Genomic DNA, 20,144 nt, shown 5'->3' with positions numbered 1-20,144 from the left:
CCCTGCCATAATAACATCAGTGTTTATTGAAGCAACACAGCTGTTCATCAGATACAGCAGTTTTCTCTCCCTCAGAGTTCAAATGGATCCTCGCACTTTGTGTGACTTATAGGGCATATCTAAGTGCATGTGAGATGCCACCATGCCAAATTCATTACCTTAAACCGCACCTGCAACAAGGCTAAAATTTTCTATAAAATTATCTATTATAATTATATGCAATATAAATTATAATTATATAATTATGTATATATACTCTATAATTACATATAGTAACATAAATTAGTCACAAATGTTCAAAACCTTGTGTTTCTTTATTCTGCTAAATTATATTTTTCTTTAGCTCATTAAAAGCACTGCTAAATAAACACTGCAAGCAATAAACTGTAATGCAATGGAAGATGATCATAAAAGTGTGGGTGTGGAGAATAAGGGGAGACATAGTCCCAGAGTTGGTAGTATCTCAATAGACAGTGCAATCCCCAACTAATTCTCTTCCCTCTAGCAATGATAAGGCTGAATGAGAGCAGATTGCAGACACATTATCTGCTGCTCCTCCAGCAATTGTCTGTAACTGTTCCAAGAGTTAGCCAGCACAACAAAGGAAGCAATGGGCCTTCTGGGACAGTCTAACCTTAAATTGGCTGAATAAATGCAGGAGGAGGCAGCGCAACAAAAGTCTTTCAGGTAGTACCAGTTACATGATAATTAGCAGAGCTGCTGGAAGGTAAAGAGTAGGGAGAAGCTGTGGAGATGCACTCTACTAGTTATCCGTGTGCCCTCACCTGTGAACACCCATAGGTACCTCTGGAAAAAGGTGTTCTGGAGTCTACAGGCTCTCTGGTTATCCTGCCCTATGGTGATGTTTACATTTGACCTGAAAGGAAAAGGAACTGTGGGCTGAGCAGAGGAAGGAGCCATCAAGGTGAGGGAAGCTGAAGGAACTGATCACTGTAATAGCACTAGCTCCTTTGTTAATAAAGTCAGGACACAGGTCTCCACTACCTAAGATCCCTCCACAGCACAGGTTGGGTGTGTGCATGGGAAGTGAGGGAGCACTGTGGAGATACACAACAGGTGTGAAAGCTCATAGAACATGACTCACAGACTGACAAATACTGTATTTTGTCTAGCTTGAATGTCCACTTATCAAAGAGATACTTGTCCTTCTTTTAGTTCTACACCTATCCTTCAAATGACCTTGCAAATTCTACCCCATTCCTCAGCAACGATCTCATCAGTCCTATAGGATTTTTAGAAGTTATTCAGTTGGCATCAGTGAGATCTGAGAATTTAACTTGGGGATTTAACAGGGGCAAAAATACCTAGCCAAGTTTATTATAACAAAGGCCTAGGGAGACCATGCATTTTTGTTTGCATAACACAAATGCCCTTGGCTGTATGCTCGTCTCTTGGCCACACACACAAGTGATGTCTTGTTTCCCGCTTTAGAGTCACCAACTACCTCAAAAAAAAAAGAAAAAAAAAAAAAAAGATGGTGGAAATCTAAGCTACAGCTTGTCACTTCCACTAGGGGATGTAAGTCATTGTGGCAGCATTCAGTGAATGATAACTGGATTACCACCCCGACACATCCCAGTTGTCTTTCACTCTATATTCATAGTCAGCTCCAGGACAGAGAAAGAGAGAAGAACATTTGACACTATCTTTAATAGGATTTGGGGAAAAAAGAGAAGAAAAAGTAAAAAATGACAGAACCTGTTTTTCTAGAGATCCTACTAGTTTATTTTCTTTGCATCTGTTGTAAACTGCAAATTAGATGCTGCAACATAATTGCTGCCAACATACTTGAAGGGACAAAGAACATCCTGATTTATTTCCTGAAAATTTCTTACAGTTTCAAAAGCGCCTGCAAGTAAAGATCAAAGCAGCGTTTGTTCTAAAATGTCACTACAAGATGAAGAAAGCAGTAGAAGAGGCTAGAAACCACATCCTTGGTCCCATTCCTCCAGTGGCACAACTGCTGGTAAAAGCTGGTTTTGCCAGTAATTACCAACACATGGCTCACTGCATTTACTGTCTCCACAGAGAGGGAATTCGAAGTAGGTGAACCCTCTGGGTTTCTGGGGTAGATGCTGACTTCTGCTCTGCCTTTTCTAGGGGACATACTGTCTTTTTGTCTAAGATGTTTAATCCATTCATTAGTGAAAACAGGGTTCTGGTTTGCTAGCAGACAGTTCTTTCAATTATTTGTGAAAGAGAGGCTGTGGTGCTGAGTTCAGTTAGGTCTGGATCCACCAAAGCTCTGAAATGAATGTCAGGTATGGCCCGGAATATTGTTCTGTGTGTGTTGTTGGTTGCGTTGGCAATTATTTGCCGAGTCAGCAAAGCAGGTTTGTAGGAACTACCTAGGAAGGTATAAACAGTTATTCTGTCCATGGGGTACGTCCTCTGCAAGTATAACCTCCCTGAAGCCAACTGAGTGGTGATGAGCTCCACGCAGAATCACTTTACAAATGACTAGTAAATTGCCGCTATCACCTTCCCATCCACAAGACCCCAGCCTGTGCCCATTCCGACTCCTCTGTCATAGAACTGGATATAATGTACTGGGTGCAGGAGGGAGACCAGAATCTCACCTGGACACAGCTGGGTTATGCAAAGCCCACACATATAAAACCCCCTCCATCCAGTGGGGAGAGAAAAAAAAAAACCCCACCAAAAAAACCCCACCAAAACCCACTCTATTATTGGACCAAACAGATTGAATGCTACTTTTTTTCTGCATGCAGTATCCCTGTCCCTGGCTTTATTTCAGGTCACATGCCCAGCAGTTACTACTTCAAACTTTCTCAGACAGTGACATCCTTATTGCAAAGAATTAAAATCATGTGAACTCAATGCACTGATGGTAACTGGAGGAGGGAATGGGGCACTGAGTGACCCTGTTTTATTAAAACTGATTCTTTATTTTCTTGTATCCATTTGTAAATTATTTTAAAAATTCATTCTGCAAAAGGAAGGCTCACTACTGAAGGAAATTCCAAATGCATTTAAAGCCAATAAAAGGAAATGCCTATTAGCGCAGTGTGTGTTTAGCCAGTCAGTTCCCTGTTAGGGAGATCATCAAGGCAAATATTGCAGCTGACGTCTGAAAAGGGCAGGAAAGACACGATGTCTGCTAATAACATATGTAGCCTGACAAGGCAAGGTGACACAGGGATCATCACATTTCACATCTCAGGCATAAGCTGTTGGCCTGCTGAGGCCGGAAGTGAGTTCTTCCTCCTGCCTCAGACATTTCAATTTGAATTTTCTTTTTCTTGCATTGGTGTGGTGCAGGATGTAGCAGTGGGGAGGAGTGTTTTTGGGCAGGTGCATAAGGCTCTTGCTCTGTTCTGAACAATTTTAGGGACAGAACTCTCCCCCCTTCAGCACTGCTGCCGGAGGTGCCCCCAGGCGCGGGCGCAGGTCTGGTTCTGGGGGGAGCGCAGGCAGCGGGGAGCACACTGAGGCCTGGGCTCCCTCTCAGGGAACTGTTCTCTGGCCCAGCCTGGGGCAGTGTAAGGAGAAGAGGGACGAGAGGCAGCCTGACAGCAAGGTTTCACTGGCCATGTCCAGGATGTGCTGGGACGGACGAGCTGCTCCCGCTCCGAGGCACCCGCACAGCCTGTCCCAGGCCCACCGCTGTCTGCGAGCACCATTCCCCTCCCTGCCCCTGCAGCTTTAAACCACTGGAAATAAACAAAGCCCCAGAAAGAGCTGGACATGCCTGAAAACAAAACACGGCGTCCTTGGGCCCGGGACAGGCGGCACAGCCCCTTGCTGCTCTCCCCAGCACGCTGGAGGGGCGGCGAGCGGCGGTGGCCCCCAGCCCTTGTCCTGCATTTCCTGTAAACAGGGAGAGCTTCCTCCCCAGAGATGACCTGGCAATGAACTAGCGAGGGCTGACGCTCGGCCGCACCGCACCCAACGCCCCACCATGCCAGAAGGTACAATGGGGTGGCCGGTAATACTTAATAGGTTATTGAAGGCAGCTCTGCCCTTTGTAGACTCCTCTGAGCACATAATTTACATTGCATCTCAGCCACCACAGAGCTTTTACTTTCAGTGAATCATTAGTGCCATGGGCAACCAGAACTTTTCTGTCCAGCAGCACCAGCAGAGGCTTTCCTTAAGGCATCAGCACAGCTCTTCTTATGCTTCTCTTTTCCTCCTTTTCCTTGCTAAATCATAGCCCTGTTCTTCCCCAGATCCCTCTTGTTCTCCATCTCTGGTGACCTTTTGCTATGCTGGATCCGTGCAATGCTTGGAAGCCTGAGCTGAGAGGGGCACAATGAAGACCCAAGTGCTTGGCAGGGACAAAAGTCTCAGAGTTGTGCTGTGACACTCTTCTTCCTTCCCAGGCCATGCAGGCCATACACCTGCATCGTGTTGAAACTTTCCATACAGCACATCTGTCAAGGGACAGAAGATAACAAGGAAAACCTCTCGTAATTATCAGGATAGGTTTCAAGTGATTTGCTGAGCAACCCCTAGTCACAGCACAAACGGCTTCTAACAACGAGAGCACTCAGCACTTTTGCCCTGTTCTCCTCTATAAAATGATTTACCTTAGTGACAGTCTGACTTTGGATACAGTGGTGTAACACTGGGAGGAATTCACCCTGACTTTAGTGGAGTCAATCTTGTGATCTCTGAGCAGAATGAGACCCTCTGATTTCACTCTGAACCCTCTGTAAGACATACCTCTCGTAAATCAGTGACAGAATAAGCCAGCCATCTAGAACTGTACTGATAAGGAGGAGGAAAATATCTCTCTTGTAAAAAGTGACCTTCGGCTAGTCACTTGGTGGTCATCTCTGAGTACGGGAAGAAGTACATGTGGGGAGCACTATCTGGGAAGCAAAGCTTTGCAAGTCCTGTTCCTTGGTGTCTTCAGGTTGTACAGTACAGCAGCTGCTCTGTACTTGTGCACATACAGTTCTGAAACTCAGAGTATAGCTGGGACTGCACTATTGATTCTGGAATCTAGCCTGGACTGAGATGTGATGAGGTGTCAATTAGGCAAATGTGATCATTACAGCAGGGAATGGATCCAACTCATTAGAAGATCCAGCTTGGCATAATTCTTAAGTGATAATAGAAGTGAAAACTCAAAGGAGATGCCAGCTTGGAAATGGTGCCAGTGAAACACAAACACAAAACTGAACTTGAATCAATCATCAGTTGCTGCAGCCAGAATTTTTAGTGATCTGCTTATTAGAAATCTGAATTCTTGGCACCTGATTCCAAAAGACAGCAGAACTGGTGGAACAGAGAGGGCTTGGTTTTGTGGTGGGAAACATTCTTGGGTTATTTCAAGCTGTTTGGAATTGTGTCAGGAAAAGACAATTAGTGATCCTAAAGCCTTTTAGATAACAGAGAAAATTATACTTCCAAAGCAGGTAATGACAGTTTTCATTTTTTCTCTTACTTCTTTTTTAAAAAGCAGATTTTATTCTTAAATTAGGAGAAGTAGCAGTGGGGGCTAGGACGTTCCTCTGCTTCATGCATTAAGGCAACAAACAAGTCTAAATGCCCAGACAGACAGACAGACAGACAATTTCTAGGAGTGACCTAGGAGGAAGAGGAGTAACATATGCCTTATAAACCATGACGGAACAAGAAAAGATGAGGAATGAGCTCTGTTATAAAACAGCACCTCATGCAATAAGGGCAGAGGAACAAGCCTCAGCAGCATTTTAAATACAGCCTCCCTGATTCCTCACGAGAGCCTGTGTTCCTCTGTCACCCCAGACCAGATGACCCTCTGCTTACCCCTCCCACGCAGGCTAGCCTGGCACTGATTCTCGCCGTGGTTCTGTGAGCCAGCAGTGTAAGCGGCATCAGCAGTGCCAGCCTGGGGAGCTCGTGGAACGACGTGGCCAGCAGCCACAGCCCAGTTACGACAGCTCAAAGCGGCAGTACAAAAGACAAGAGCCGGCCCTCACCATCTTGCTTCTCTCTCTGTAACAAAGTGTTCTACGTGCGGGCAGATGTAAGATTTGCTCCAGATTTATTGGTTCAGTTTCCAGGGGACAAAACTTTCTACGCGTATGGGACAGTCAGAGATGTGGCAGCGTAGCTGTGGTACGGAGGGTCAGGCTGTGCCTCTGTTACCGTTTGACTGGTAAAGCCAGTGCGCGTGGCCTGGGTCCTCAACCTGGAACGAGCTCAGCACTAGAAAAGCGAAGAGGTTTTGCCCGTTTAGCTGTCTGAATGCGGTCAGACAAGCCCCTGGGACAATGTAGAGGAAGAGGACCTGGCCAAGGTCAAGGAGGAGGATGGGACTGGGCAGTGGTGGAATAGACCAGCTTAAATTGTTTTAATACCATCGTCTGGGCTTCAGTGGGGGCTGCACAGGCATGGGGGCTGTACACGCACACACAAGTCTGTCCTGGTGCGTGCACCGTCCTGCTTATCTCTGCAGTGCATTCTGCAACCATTTTGTTCTGTTTAGTTTTCAGAGAGCACGGTGGGCAGGAAGACAGGTGTATCATACAGTGGATCAGAAAGGAGACCAGTGCAAGGAAAGGTCGTATTCATATGAGCCATGGGAGGGAAGCTGCCTACGCCCTTTACAGAGCTGTAAGTATCCAGTTATGTCCTGTTACCATTTTGTGCTGTGATTCTCTGCCTGCATCAAAGCATGGTTGTTAGTTCTCTCCTTACTCTGGGAATGAATGTACAGTGGTAGAATAGGAGGAGGTACGGTAACCGGAGTGATTCACACGCTCCCGGCAGGTTGGCTACATGACTGGCATGGGGAAATAGCTGGCTGACAAGGGGAAATCACTGACACGCTCAACAACTCCTTTGCAGATGGGCATTGCTTTACAAATTGCGGTGCTGAAGCCACTGGCAAAAAAGGTTGTGAAAGGTCAAGCGGTAACTCTAACCACTCTGAAAAGATCTTGTCTAGCCCTGTACCCTATGGTGTAGCATGATGTTTTCCAGCAGGCACGCTGTTCTCTTCCCTGAACAATCTGTTCAGTTATCACTGAAATGAAAATCAGTATCTTTAAGTAGTGGATGCTCCAAGACATTCCAACAAATCTTCCCAACTTCCCATCCTGCTCCCATTCTCTGAGGTCCCTGGCCTGTCACACATGGTTCAAGTGATGCCATGTTTATCTATGTAAAAAGTCCTCAGAAACCTTTTAAAAGAGGTTCCTGCTATAGCATTGCTTCTCTTTATGCTTTGAAGCTTTTTGGTTAAATTGTCATTCTGTTCAACCAGCTTTTAATCTGAGACACTTACTTTTACACAGACTCTGAAAGTCAAACACTCTTTAACAGCTTAAAGCAGTGATGAAAATGGTATTTTATCTGCTACGTGTAGAATGGAAAACTCTGATTACTGCAGAATCTGGACTGTTAGGTCAGTTTGTAGAGGACTTTAACAGGAGACTATTGTTTTTCTTTGCTGCAACTTCTGAAACTTAGAAATTTATTTTTTGAGCCTCAGAAAACTGAAAATAAATTATTTCAGATGTTCTAGAAATGAAGCAGAACTGTGTCCATTTTTGGTTGCCCTGGCACCAAAACTTGTGGGTATTTCTTTCTCCCTATGGCTGGTGTTTTAGGCACTGGGTTGTGAGAAGCTCAGAATCTAACTCCCAGGGCTGACTGATTCAAAGTGATCTGGGATGAAAGCCAGACCTGGGAGAAGCAGAGACTGGGCTTTCTATATCTTAGGCTACAGCATATAGGAGTTTCCCTTAAACTTTGTCAAAACGGATATATTGTTCACATAGCCTGCTTTTGTGAATTTTTCCTTTTTGTATCATAGAGTACCAGGTTGGAAGGGACCTCAAGGATCATCTGGTCTAACCCTTCTTGGCAAAAGCACAGTCTAGACAAGATGGCCCAGCACCCTGTCCAGCTGGATCTTGAAAGTGTCCAATGTTGGGGAATCCACCACTTCGCTGGGGAGATTATTCCAATGGCTGATTGTTCTCATTGTGAAAAATTTTCCTCTTGTGTCCAGTCGGAATCTCTCCAGGAGTAACTTGTACCCATTACCCGTCATCTTTTCCATGTGACTCTTTGTAAAAAGAGAGTCTCCATCTTCTTTGTAGCCACCCTTTAACTACTGTCACAATTTTGGAAGATGTTTCAGCTCACTCTGTTTTCAGGTGCTACCCTGACTTATCAGGGCAGTCAAATCATAAGTAGCTGTTCAGATCCTTAGAGGTACGAATGAACAGAGCATACCAATGTACCCCAAATGAGCATCTGGCACAGTATCGTTTTCTCATCCAGATTCCACTTATGTAGTTACTTTTCTGACTATGACACATTTACCAATGTTTTTCTGACTATGAGTTTGGCATCCAGTTAGAAAAAGATGACACATTTCACGAAAAGAAACTGTGTGATGACATGGCACATATCATAGATTGGAGATCACGCGTATGCTCCTGATTATTCTTTATTTATTTTTGGCAGTGTAACCTAGTCACTAAAACTTGGAACCAGAGTCTTCATGTTCTATTTTCATTTTATTGCCAGTTCATTATTCCATACTTGCCATGGAAAATACAGTAAGTTCAACATAATGAACACCATGCTGCCCTGCAGGACTCTTAAGATGGAAGGGGAGTTTTAATTTCCCTGTACTAGCAGGATCAGCTGCTTTATCAACAGCATACAGCCAGGTCTGGGAGCAAACCAGGGGAAAAACGCAGTGAAGCTAAGATTAGAAGAAAACCTGTCTAGATGACAGTAGTAATATTCCCTATTAAAAAAACCCAGAACATTGAAAAATACAATCATCTTTTTCCTGCATCATTGTGACCGTGCTTCTCAGTGCTGGTGCTGCAAGGTTCATTGACCTCAGGCAGCGTGAGGGAGACTGTCTGGAGTGCCTCTCTCCCCCGAACAAAGACCAGTCCTGCACAGAGCAGTGCCCAATCTCTCGGGTTTTAGAGTTCCTGAGCTCCTGTGAGCTGGGTGTGCATAAATACCTCCCTATCAGAAGGGCAGGGAGGTCTGGCAGCTTTTCCTATCAGTCTTCAGAGAGATCTGAGGACATACGAAAGGGACTGACACTACTAAGAAAGCCTTTATCTCATGGGTGTCCTTCCAGCAGGGATTCCCTTTGCCCTTGAAAGCACATAACGGATCTGAGACTCAGCTGCCCTGCAGCCTTACCAGGAAAACAAACGGAGCTCCTGGAATTCTGAACTAACCAAGACTTTGTATCTGGCTTTTCTTTCCTGACGTTTGGGGGAAACATCAAGTGAACTGAATTTTCTTGCGTTTCAGAGATTCACCCAGTTGTTAAAGCAGAATATTTTCAGGAGAGAAAGAGAGCTTAATTTATAATATGTAAGGCTGAATGAAAATGCTCAGTGGCTCTCCTCTGTCTCCTAAAATGTCAGTTTCAGCTCCCAGATTAAAATTAGAGCTGGCTGCAGTTTTGCTTGGCTGAGGCTTTTTTAGTTGAAAAACAAGGCTTGGCGTGATTAAAAATTGTGTAGATTTGTGACACTTGGCTGGGATTAATCTGATAATGAATTCTCGCCCCTTCCTCCCCCCAGTTCTGGAAAATCAAAACCGTGTTAATTCTGCAATTTAAAAGCATGTTTTTCTTCAGAATTTACTTCAGTATCTATATATATGTATATATTATTTTTTTTTACTTGCAAATTAAACAATCAGAAAAATGTTGGGAACTACAGAATTCCTTTTTTTTTCCCTTGGACTTTTCAGTTAGGCACACATATTTTATTTCTCTTGCAGCTGCTGAGGTAATGTTTTTCCTTAGAACTGCAATCAAATGACAAGATAAAGAGTTTGTCCAGCACAGTTTAAAATACATTTTTACATTTTTGTCATCTTTGGGGCCCCCAGCACAGGAAGGACGTGGAGCTCTTGGAGCGGGTGCAGAGGAGGGCCACTAAGATGATCAGAGGGCTGGAGCACCTCTCCTATGAGGAAAGGTTGAGGGAACTGGGCTTGTTTAGCTTGGAGAAGAGAAGGCTCCGGGGAGACCTCATTGTGGCCTTCCAGTGCTTGAAGGGAGCCTATAAACAGGAGGGGAACGCCTGCTTACGAGGGTGGATAGTGATAGGACAAGGGGGAATGGTTTTAAACTAAGACAGGGGAGGTTTAGGTTAGAGATTAGGAGAAAGTTTTTCACCCAAAGGGTGGTGGCACACTGGAACAGGTTGCCCAGGGAGGTCGTGGATGCCCCATCCCTGAAGGCATTCAAGGCCAGCCAGGCTGGATGTGGCTCTGAGCAGCCTGCTCTAGTGGCTGGTGGCCCTGCATATGGCGGGGGGGTTGAAACTAGATGATCACTATGGTCCTTTTCAACCCAGGCCACTCTATGATTCTATGATACTATATGTCACTCTCACTGTGGCTCTTTACCCTGAGTGTATTCGCCATGATGTGTTTTTATTTCACTGCCAGTGTCTGGATTTTTTAAGTTTAAAGGAAAGATTTTGAGGTTCTCAGTTTTGGGTCACATATTGTCCTTATCTATTTAAGGACCTGAAGATTGTTTTTCAAAGATGTATTGTAGAGTTGTATTGTACAGTCGTATTATACAGATGCATTGTACATTATTTCTAAAGGCATGTGTGCTAAGGAGGAGATCTTTCTGAGAAAGCAGTCTCACACCTGGAATGTAGGAGGGTCAGAAAGCCTCACTGCAAAACTTTGATCAGAAACACCAAACAGGCTATTCTTGAATCGGTCCACCTGCCTAGAGGGCCCATCAGGGACATGTAGTGTGTTAATACCCGAGTTTTGGGCCCAAATTTATTAAATGTATTCAAGACATAGGGACAAACTGCCAACAGACTGAAGAGGTATTTAATTTGAGACAGCTGAGAACAGCGGGATGGGAACTGCTGAACACAGATCCAAGCAACTATCACTGGGCTCGGCTCATTGTCAGACAGAGCACCAAAAGGTGTTCACTGATGAAAGGTCCAAACCTGCTTGCTGTAGGCCTTTGAAGGATAGCATCTAACTAATCCAGCCAGTTACTCAAGTGAAAGGGTCCTTTTATAAGCTCTTCAAGAGGGGTCTTGGCAAAACAGACAGTGCCTCTAAATATGTTCCTCCATCCGCTAACTCTAATTGGTCAATTAAGATAAAATTAATTGTTGTATGCCACTGAGCAGCAAATCTTTAAGGCAGTTTTTACACTAACCCCCCCTTGGGTCCTGTAAAAGAATAATTCTTGTAGGATAAATAAAAAATGCACTGCACGTTTTAAATAACTTTGTTGTGTGGCACAACAAACCATAAACTACCAGATTAGGTTTGCATTTAAAATGCAATAGCATTCCGTTGTTTTTGTTACAAATCTAATCTAGAGATAATACCCCACATCCCCGAGGGGTGGATTCTGGAAAGGCTGCAGAATTGTGATGTGCAATCTCCTGTTCAATAAACCTTCTCAGTAAGGCTTGGGGTGGGGGTGGGAGAGGAGAAAGGTGTGCGTAGAACACTCACGGACAGTAAAGGACCTGACCAGTTCAAACAGTCTTACCAGTCTGCAGTCTCCTCACTCTGTCTCATCACCCCAGTACATGCGTTTTTCTGTGTGGTGCTAGGAATGCTTAAATCACACCAGTATCACTCACAAACATCATCTATACATCTGCAATGCACAGTAGAGTCCCTACTCTTGCGTAACCCCACTGAAATATATTTCTGGTTCATATAATGGAAACAGAGAAGACAAAGAAGTCTGCCCAGGCTTACAAGCCCTCAGGACATGAAGATGGCCACGTGTACACATTCTTCCTTGTCAGCACTGTAATTTGATCAGAAAAACAGCCATCAGAATGCAGTCCAGCCACTAATAAAACCAACATGTACTGCGGACTTGTGACAATTTCCTGGGAGCCAAATAGGACTGTGATTCCTCATAAGCAAAGCTGGGGATGGATCCAGCACGCTGTGGCTGAGCAGTGGCAGCCCTCTGAGGCTATGCTGGGGCGCATCTGCTGTGTGTGCAGGATGGTATGGTGCAAGGCAAAGCTGTGCTGGGGGAGCACACTGCCTTCCTGGGTACCTGTGCTGTCCCCCCATACCTGCATCCCTTGCGTGAACCAGGACAAACAGCTCGATGGATATGAGGAAACTGGAGAGCGGTCACAGAGCTGCTGTAAGATTGATATCTAAACCTGGACAATGTATTAAAATCTCTCCTTTGTCAGTATCAATATGACATTGTCGATACTGTCCAGAGACACTTCTCAGAGGTGCTTGTTTGAAAAGCTCTGTCGTCAAAGAGCATTTAATAGCTGTCTTTCTGTCCTTGCTCTCTTGGAAAGACAATTCCCCACCCCTCTAATGTCTGACAATACAAGGTGAAGCGTGCCTTGTGCCCAGATCTGAGCAGCAAGGGGTTATCTCCTGCAGGCTGCTCCCTTTCTCTGAGCAGCTGGAAGTCCTGGATTAACTGCTATCACCTTCTAACTCCCTGTGCCAATTCAGACAATACTACAGTAAACAGAAATAAAAACATGAGTCATGTCAGAGCTGGCTGCGGCTATTGTCAAGAATTTCAATAGGCTGTGCACAGCCTGAAGTCAGGGTATAGTACTGGAATCCCTTGCTCTGCGATGAACCTACAAAAGTTTCTTTCAGATTTATGCTGCAAAGTGCAACAACTGCTGAAAGCTGCTGAAATTTTATTTTCAATCATGTTCACCAGATCACAAGTGAAAATGTAATTTTCCCTTGTCTCTAGGTTCAATCCCTGGTCCTCCTTCCCTCTGTTACAGCATTTCGATGGGACTTTCTCCCATCTCTATGTTTGCATGCTTTAGGGATGTTTACAGGGTCTTTGCATGCTCTTCACTAGCTTCCCTGGCTGTGTTTTGTAAGAATGTGGACTTAAAAACATCTTGCCATTTGTAATAACACAAGATCCAGGGTGCAGCATGTGTTCCACATTGAGATAAAGAAAAGCTATGTAACAGATTTATATAAGTGTAAGATTTTAAAAAGAATTTATGTTTCTTTAAAAAACCTCTCACAATGCTTATGATCGCCATGTTTCCCTTTGGCTTAACAACTGTCAGCAGAATTCCATCCAATAGACCCATCCAGATCTTTAAGGGACCCGAGCCCCATTAGTAGACCACTTCTGTGCCACCTCCATAATTAACATTATCACCAGCTCTGGGAAGTGCTTGATTTATCAAAAGGAAATTCTCTCTCTTGTAAAGCTTCTCATCAGTACTATGGGTGCATGCTAGCTTAGTGGGATCCAGCGCAGGATTTATGGGGCAGAGAACTAGGAACTGAGTGGAATCAGCAGCTAGGATTTGCTTCTCCGAGAAAACAAAAAGAGGAAAGGATGGGAACATCTTTCCCAAAATAACTACCTGAAGTCTAAGCTGAATCTGTAGCTCAGGGCTTAACTTTCCTGACAAGTCCAGGTGCCTTGAGAGCCTGCTTTGCCTAGGTTTGTCTCCAAACTAACTAACTTGCTTCTACTCCAAATGTGGGGTAAAATAGCATGAACTAATGTCAGCAGTATTGCTAATATTGTATACAGCTGTAAGCCAAAAGACAGTTTGCATGGTGTTGAAAATAGGGATCTTTCTTGGATATCCTCTGACAGCCGTGCCTGTACTGAGCAGCTCTAGCTGAGACAAGCAGAAAAAACAAAGCATGAGTTGCTTTTATCTTCTTGACAAAGTTCTCCATGAGTTTTACCCTAAACAGGAAACTGTGGTAACCAGGCTGCTCCTTGGGATTAGAACGGTGCTGGTATGGGCAAGGAGAGTGCTTTCTTGCTGAAGACACTGGAAGCCCTTCCTTGATCAATGACCTTTGGTCAAATCACCGTATCTGGCTGTTTTACCTCTTGCCCTTTGCCTTACTTAAATCAGGTCACAAGTCGGGATTTCCAAATGCAATATTAACCCCAAGAAACAGAGTAGGGAGATGTTTTTGCATTTGGCAAGATGCACTCACTGAAACCTGTCAAAAAGCTTGATTCTGTGCTCCAGAGAGTTGCACACCATGTTCCTCACAGAACCACAGGCAAAATCTTCCCCCCAGCACCAGCTCCACTGACTGTCCAAACCTGAAGCGTCTATGGAAGAATGACCAACTAGAGGGCCAAGCTCAGCTACTTGTAACTGCATTACACGTAGCAGGGAATTAGCATCTCCATGTTCATGTGTTAACGATAATAGCCTTCCAAACAGACTGGTTTGTATTTAAGGACTTTTGAGTGCTACATAGTTCAGCCGTACACAATGGATGGCATGAGCTCTACAGTTAATTCTCTAGTATGCAGACCGTCTGCTCTTCTACTCTGTGTACTTTTTCTTTCTCACCCATTTTCTTATGTAGGCTTTTACGAACACATCTATCTGTGACTACAGCACATGGGGCCAGTCATCACTAGAGGGCAGAAAGGTTTTGCCTACTTACCCTCTTATTAAAGGGTAAAAGGAAAAGAATGGTAATGGCATTTACTATAAAAAAAAGAAGTGCTTTCTGCTTACAAGCAATTGAGATCCACAGGGCCAGACTCTAATCTCAGCCATCTCCTGCAAAATCCTTTAAAGTCTTTGTTGATTGTCTGATTAATATTTGAATGAAAGGGATCTCTAACCAATTGTGAAGAGACTTCTTAAACTCTTCTAATATCCTTTACAGAAAGCTTTCCAGCTCTCTCATACTCTTGGAATGAGTTTAAGTGTGTGAATTTGAAGTAGCAGTAAAACAGACCACCCTTTTAGAAACAGTTCTGGTTTCTTTTCTAATGGGACAACTGAGGTGGTTTATGAACTACATTTTCTTGAATGACAGATTGAACATGTGACCCACAACCTTCCAAAATACTTATCGCCAGAACTGTTTGGCAATGAAGAAAGCACACATAGGCTATGATCTACAGCAGGCATTTGAAGGCAGACAGTCTTACAGGCTTCAGTCGTACCTTGCTTGGGGATTAACTCTGTGGTGTGGGTATTATTTGACTTACTTTAGAAGTTAAATGAAATTGTTTCAAATGTCTTCACTAATTGAAATAAAAAGAAAATGGAGGTGAGTGGGGAGAAGACATGGATGAAGCAGATCTGATTTATTCACCTAATTTAATTCAGAGGTGGCATCTTCAGCCTCCCCTTCTTGAATGGGTGCAGTTGCATGCAGGTTTAGTTCAGCGCACTCTGCTGGGCTTCACAGAAGAACAGTCCTGAACATTTGCTTCTGCCTTTGTATGCATCAGACTTTCAAGTTGTGCCTCTCTGCTCTGAGCATTAAATAACAGCCTTGTAGGTTAGTCGACACCCTTACTGAGCCTCAGTTCAGCAAGTACTTGTCTCATTTTTAAACATGTTAGAGATGCAGATCAAGAGTGGAGCTGAAGTCTGCATCAGCCTCTGATAAAGAGCCGATGGATTCTTTCAGTAGTTACTTGCAAATCGTATCAAGTACATTTATCAACTTCATGAGTGTTTCTCCCCCAAATAAGCATCTCTTTGCCTGCTTGCCCGCCTGTCCTTCACTACAGTATCTGAGCACCTCTGACATGCTGTCACTTTGACAGATGTAGCGGTATCGCTGTGTCAGGTTTTCTAAGAGCCGCCTTTTTATTTGTAAGCTTACTGGTCTTTTATGAAATTAAAGCACTGTGAATTTCCTTGAGGTTATATAAATGACACTGATTCACAGTTATAATAAAAGGTATGCAATATTCCTGTATATTTCTTTTACTACTTTAAATATGACAAGGCTGATTGTCCTTTCTTGGTCATTGCTCTTTGGTGTATGAACTATTTATACTGAAGCTTCCATTACATAATTATCTCTAGACTTTCACCTTATCCTTTATATGCTGTGCTTAGATACCACACTGTGCCTCTCTCAGAGTTGGTGATTTAATTTATGTATGTGCTTCTCATTTGAAGGAGCAGAGAGACCCAGAAATAGGACATCTTGATTTTACTGGTTAAAAACATGTGCTATGTTGGAGGAAATTCACCTTGAGCTTACGGGCATATGAAGCTTTGAGTAGCATGTTATTCAGACCATTTTTAGGCAGAGAATTAATGTTTTAAGATGTTTATTATGCTCAGCTTTTGTTAGGCTTTTTTATGTGTATATTACAGAAGGGTATTCGTGGTCATACGGACTGTCCCTGGCTGCGGTCTTGGAGCTAATCAGTGACTGATGACCTGCAGGGAGCAAAGAGGATCTAATCACTTAAGTGGCGTAATTTAATAGAACATAGGTTGATGATTCCAGTGGTGAGACAAGGAGACAGCTAAATACTCACTGGGGGGGGAAGCAACTGCTCATCCACTGGACTGTCCTCCTTTTAAAGGGGGGGGAATTGCATTCTCTATGGCTCATCAGCTGTAGGCAGTGGTTCTATTGTTGTCTAACTGTAATCTGATTTTGCTATACATTTTGCAATCGGTCTGCACTGACGCAGTCCTTGTGATCTTGCACATAGGCCTGGCAGAAGCCCAGACTGACGATGGCTGTGCAAAGGGGATTGCTTACAAAGCTTTGAATGTAGCTGCTTACCCATGAAGCATCCTCTCCAATGCTCGCACTGCAGATGCTGGCACTGTGGTATCAGTAGCTAAAGCACTTGTGTGTTCCTGCTTCAGTCTGGCCTAATTAAGGAAAGGCAGCACTTGCTTGACACACATAAACCATGTTTTTCTCCTGACTTTCTACTAAAGTCAATTTTTTCTCCATCTTCTTGAAGAAGCACATCCCTTGGGAATAAAACACATTTACAAAGGAATAGGATACTGAAGAGGTGATCAGCCTTCCTGGCTGTACTAAAGCTGAGAAGCATCAGATAGGTGCCGTATGTCTTGAAAAGCAATGGGAAGTCAGAGCCTTGTGAGTAATTTACAGGCATGAGACTGCAGTTCTAGAGACATAGGAATTGCCACGAGCCTTGGTGTAATTGCACAGAGCACTAGAATCCCCACACTGGCCCACAAGGATTCACTTAAGAGTCAAAGATGGAGCAAACAAAAATTGAGTCTGATCCAGGCTATGTGGACTGGAGAAAGATCAGGGGAATTTTGTCCAATTCCACTTCTGTCCCATTATTTATACACTGTACAGAAGGATAATGATGATCTATATTGTCACACACCCGAATCAGATTTTAATTATTAATACCAGATAGCTAAATTTTGGGGATACACAATAACTCCCCTTCAGGGGGCAATATTCCCAGTTCTATTCTGGCAATTGCAATTCTAAGTTAAGATATATTTCTAGAACAATTTTGTTATTGGACTTTTTCTATAAACATGATTGCTTCTAATTAGAAATTATTGGTTCAAATCTACTCCACATGGTCTTTCCTTTTAAGCAAGAAAATTAAACAGTGAATCTTCTCATCTGTCAATTTCTGTAAGCCCCCCTCCTGCCCCGCTTTTCCCCAATCACACACAGTAGTGGAGGTTCTCAGATTAATTATAATCTTTTCTAGCATTCTCACATTCTGTTGTCTGAAATGTAATAAAAGAGTTGTACTTGGCCATTCATCAAAAATGTACCAGTTCCATCAGTAGATGCTAAATACCAGTGCTCTGCAGGTGAATGCACCAAAGGGAAGTTCACGGGCTCAAGTCTCAGGCATTGCAAGGGTTTAATCCAACACACTTGTACTCTCACGCGGTTGAAGTAAGCCTCAGGGTATGAGCAGGCTGCAGTTCAAAGTAATTTTTCTCCCTGTGTGGCTGTGGTAGAGCTGTGTTTGATAGGTATTCATATTAGAAAGCTTAAATCCATTGAGAGGTATTTTAGGCAGGACTGCTTTAGCAGGAAATAAAACATCCATACATCCATTTCCATACACCATGTATGTTTGTGTAAATAGGTTCCTGTACTTGTACGATCTGCTTTGCTTTACGATTAGGCTATACACTGTTTCCCCAAGTATATTATGCCATTTGATATGTATTAGCCATTTACATTTCATCAAAGCTTTTCAGGCAGGTCTTTGTCCAAAACATCCTGACAAACAGCAATAATAGCTATCTCAGCAGTAATTTATGCTATTGCTCTCCGCCTGATGCTCTTCCCTTCCACCCCGGTTATCTTGATAAAGGGGTTGTCCAGGAGCCTAGCCTTCATTTCTCCACCAACAGCAAAAACTGCATGCACAACAAGCAGCAGACTGAAAAATTATGTTCACGCCTTGACCTTGAGACTTCCTGAACCAGTTTGGATTGGCTCTCCCCTTGAAACAACAGGCTTCCAGAGGAAGTTCATAAATGGGCCCAAGTCACAGCAATTGACGTAGTTTTAATATTTTTAACTTGGTTCTTCAAGAACTACCTAAAATGGGCGGCATTTTGTGGACACAAAGAGCTGGTCAGCTCTTCCAGGAGCAGATGTCAGTGTGTGGGGTGCAGTGCACACCCCTGAAAGCAGCGGGACTGATGTGCCCGGCTAGTGCAGCTCTGCTCCGGGGGGCTCTGCTCCGGGCAGCTCTGTTCTGGGGGGCTCTGCTTTTAACTTGGTTCTTCAAGAACTACCTAAAATGGGCGGCATTTTGTGGACACAAAGAGCTGGTCAGCTCTTCCAGGAGCAGATGTCAGTGTGTGGGGTGCAGTGCACACCCCTGAAAGCAGCGGGACTGATGTGCCCGGCTAGTGCAGCTCTGCTCCGGGGGGCTCTGCTCCGGGCAGCTCTGTTCTGGGGGGCTCTGCTCTGGGGGGCTCTGCTCCTGGCAGCTCTGCTCTGGGGGGGCTCTACTCTGGGGGACTCTGCTCCAGGGGGCTCTGCTCTCGGGGGCTCTGTTCTGGGGGGGCTCTGCTCTGGGGATGGCCCGGGGGCACGGGGAAGGTGCACTGTGCTCCACCACATCCCAGCGCCAGCACTGCCGGGGCTCCCAGCACTGCAGGCAGCCAGCATCTCCAAAGAGCTGAACCACAGGCCCGTGCCCAGACCCCTCAGCTCCAGGCATGTTTGGACCCACAGCCTCAGCACTGCCGCAGTCTCTCTCTCCGTGTCTACTCACCTCCCGTGCCCGCACCAATCATCCCTCTCTCAGAAAGACAAAGCACTGCACATCATTCTTGTCTCAGAAATGTTTTGCAAGTCTCATTCAGAGATGTTAAAGAAACGCTCTTTTACTCTCCAAATCAGCAATATCAAAAGAGGGACATGTGAAATTCCCATGGTTTATGCCATTCACAATGACAGGGGAGAGGACCAGAAAAAATAAATGTTGCAAAGAAACAAGAGTATTAAACCTTTAGAAGGAGAATGATGGATGAAACTGGTCACGAAAGCCTTGGTTTTAAGATGTGTATCAAAGGTCTTGAGTGCATTGCTCCTATGTAACTCTGAAAAGGACATTTTATCATTTGCAAATAATCTAATGGAATGGGGATGAAAGACTTACTAATGTTAGCAGTGCATATGATTTCAGACAGGAGTATTTGATTCATTTATAAATCAGCAGCTCTGTCAAAAGGCCATAATGATAGGCTTTAAAACAACTTTTAAAATTAATTGTCTAGCCTGATTAGTTCATGATTTGGGATTTTCTAGTCTATACTAAACTGATGTACTAAGAAAGATAAACTATATATACATTGTTGCTTTGAGAAATTGACAGGAATGACAAAATTAAGCAGGACCCCTTCCAGCAAATATACTCTCTTTTCATTTAGTCAGGAAGTCAGAAACGTTTCTTACTGAAGAACAAAGCAAGTTCTCCTTACCCCCCTCCAAGACACAAAAATTAGATCCATTGGATATTTACAAGGTAAAGAGTTAATCTGGTGTCTTTTTTTTTTTTTTTTTTCACTGATAAAGGCTTATCTTGTATTCTTCCAATCTTTCTTGTAAGCATCTCCTGAGCGGGGGTATAAGCCAAGCAACATGGAGGATCTGCCTAGGATACCTAGCAAGGGAGGCCTTCCCTGCTTGGCCAAGGCTAGCAGGTCTTACATAATAATTTATTACAGTACCTTTCTGTTTCCTGGTCTGTAGTTTGTTGCTTGTTCTCAAAGCCAGTGAAGCTGCTCATATCCACATAGCCGTCATTCTCATTAGCAGCGGATAATGCCCTGCTGGGATCTTCAAAAAACTCAGTAAAAGTTCCTGCTCTGGTGGATCTTCGAGGAGGAATTTGTATGTTTTCGTAGTCAGAGCTCATA

At 44.0% G+C, this 20,144-nt stretch overlaps 1 protein-coding gene across 1 annotated transcript in view; it reads right to left on the bottom strand.

Moving 5' to 3' along the window:
• The window catches only part of LOC104463705 (FYVE, RhoGEF and PH domain-containing protein 5-like), a gene marked incomplete at its 3' end in the record, with an annotated part of 31,828 nt that overhangs the window by 8,947 nt on the left and 2,737 nt on the right, over nucleotides 1-20,144 (bottom strand). Inside the window, 1 exon segment of the mRNA XM_010076135.1 lies at nucleotides 19,956-20,144. This exon segment is cut by the window's right edge and continues 29 nt beyond it. Within this exon segment, the coding sequence (XP_010074437.1) occupies nucleotides 19,956-20,144 (189 nt within the window).

This window comes from Pterocles gutturalis, unplaced genomic scaffold (assembly GCF_000699245.1).
Source record: "Pterocles gutturalis isolate BGI_N339 unplaced genomic scaffold, ASM69924v1 scaffold13698, whole genome shotgun sequence".
NCBI classification, from domain to species: Eukaryota; Metazoa; Chordata; class Aves; order Pterocliformes; family Pteroclidae; genus Pterocles; species Pterocles gutturalis.
Note: the sequence above shows the minus strand (reverse complement) of the source record. Positions and strands in the feature narration are given on the sequence as shown.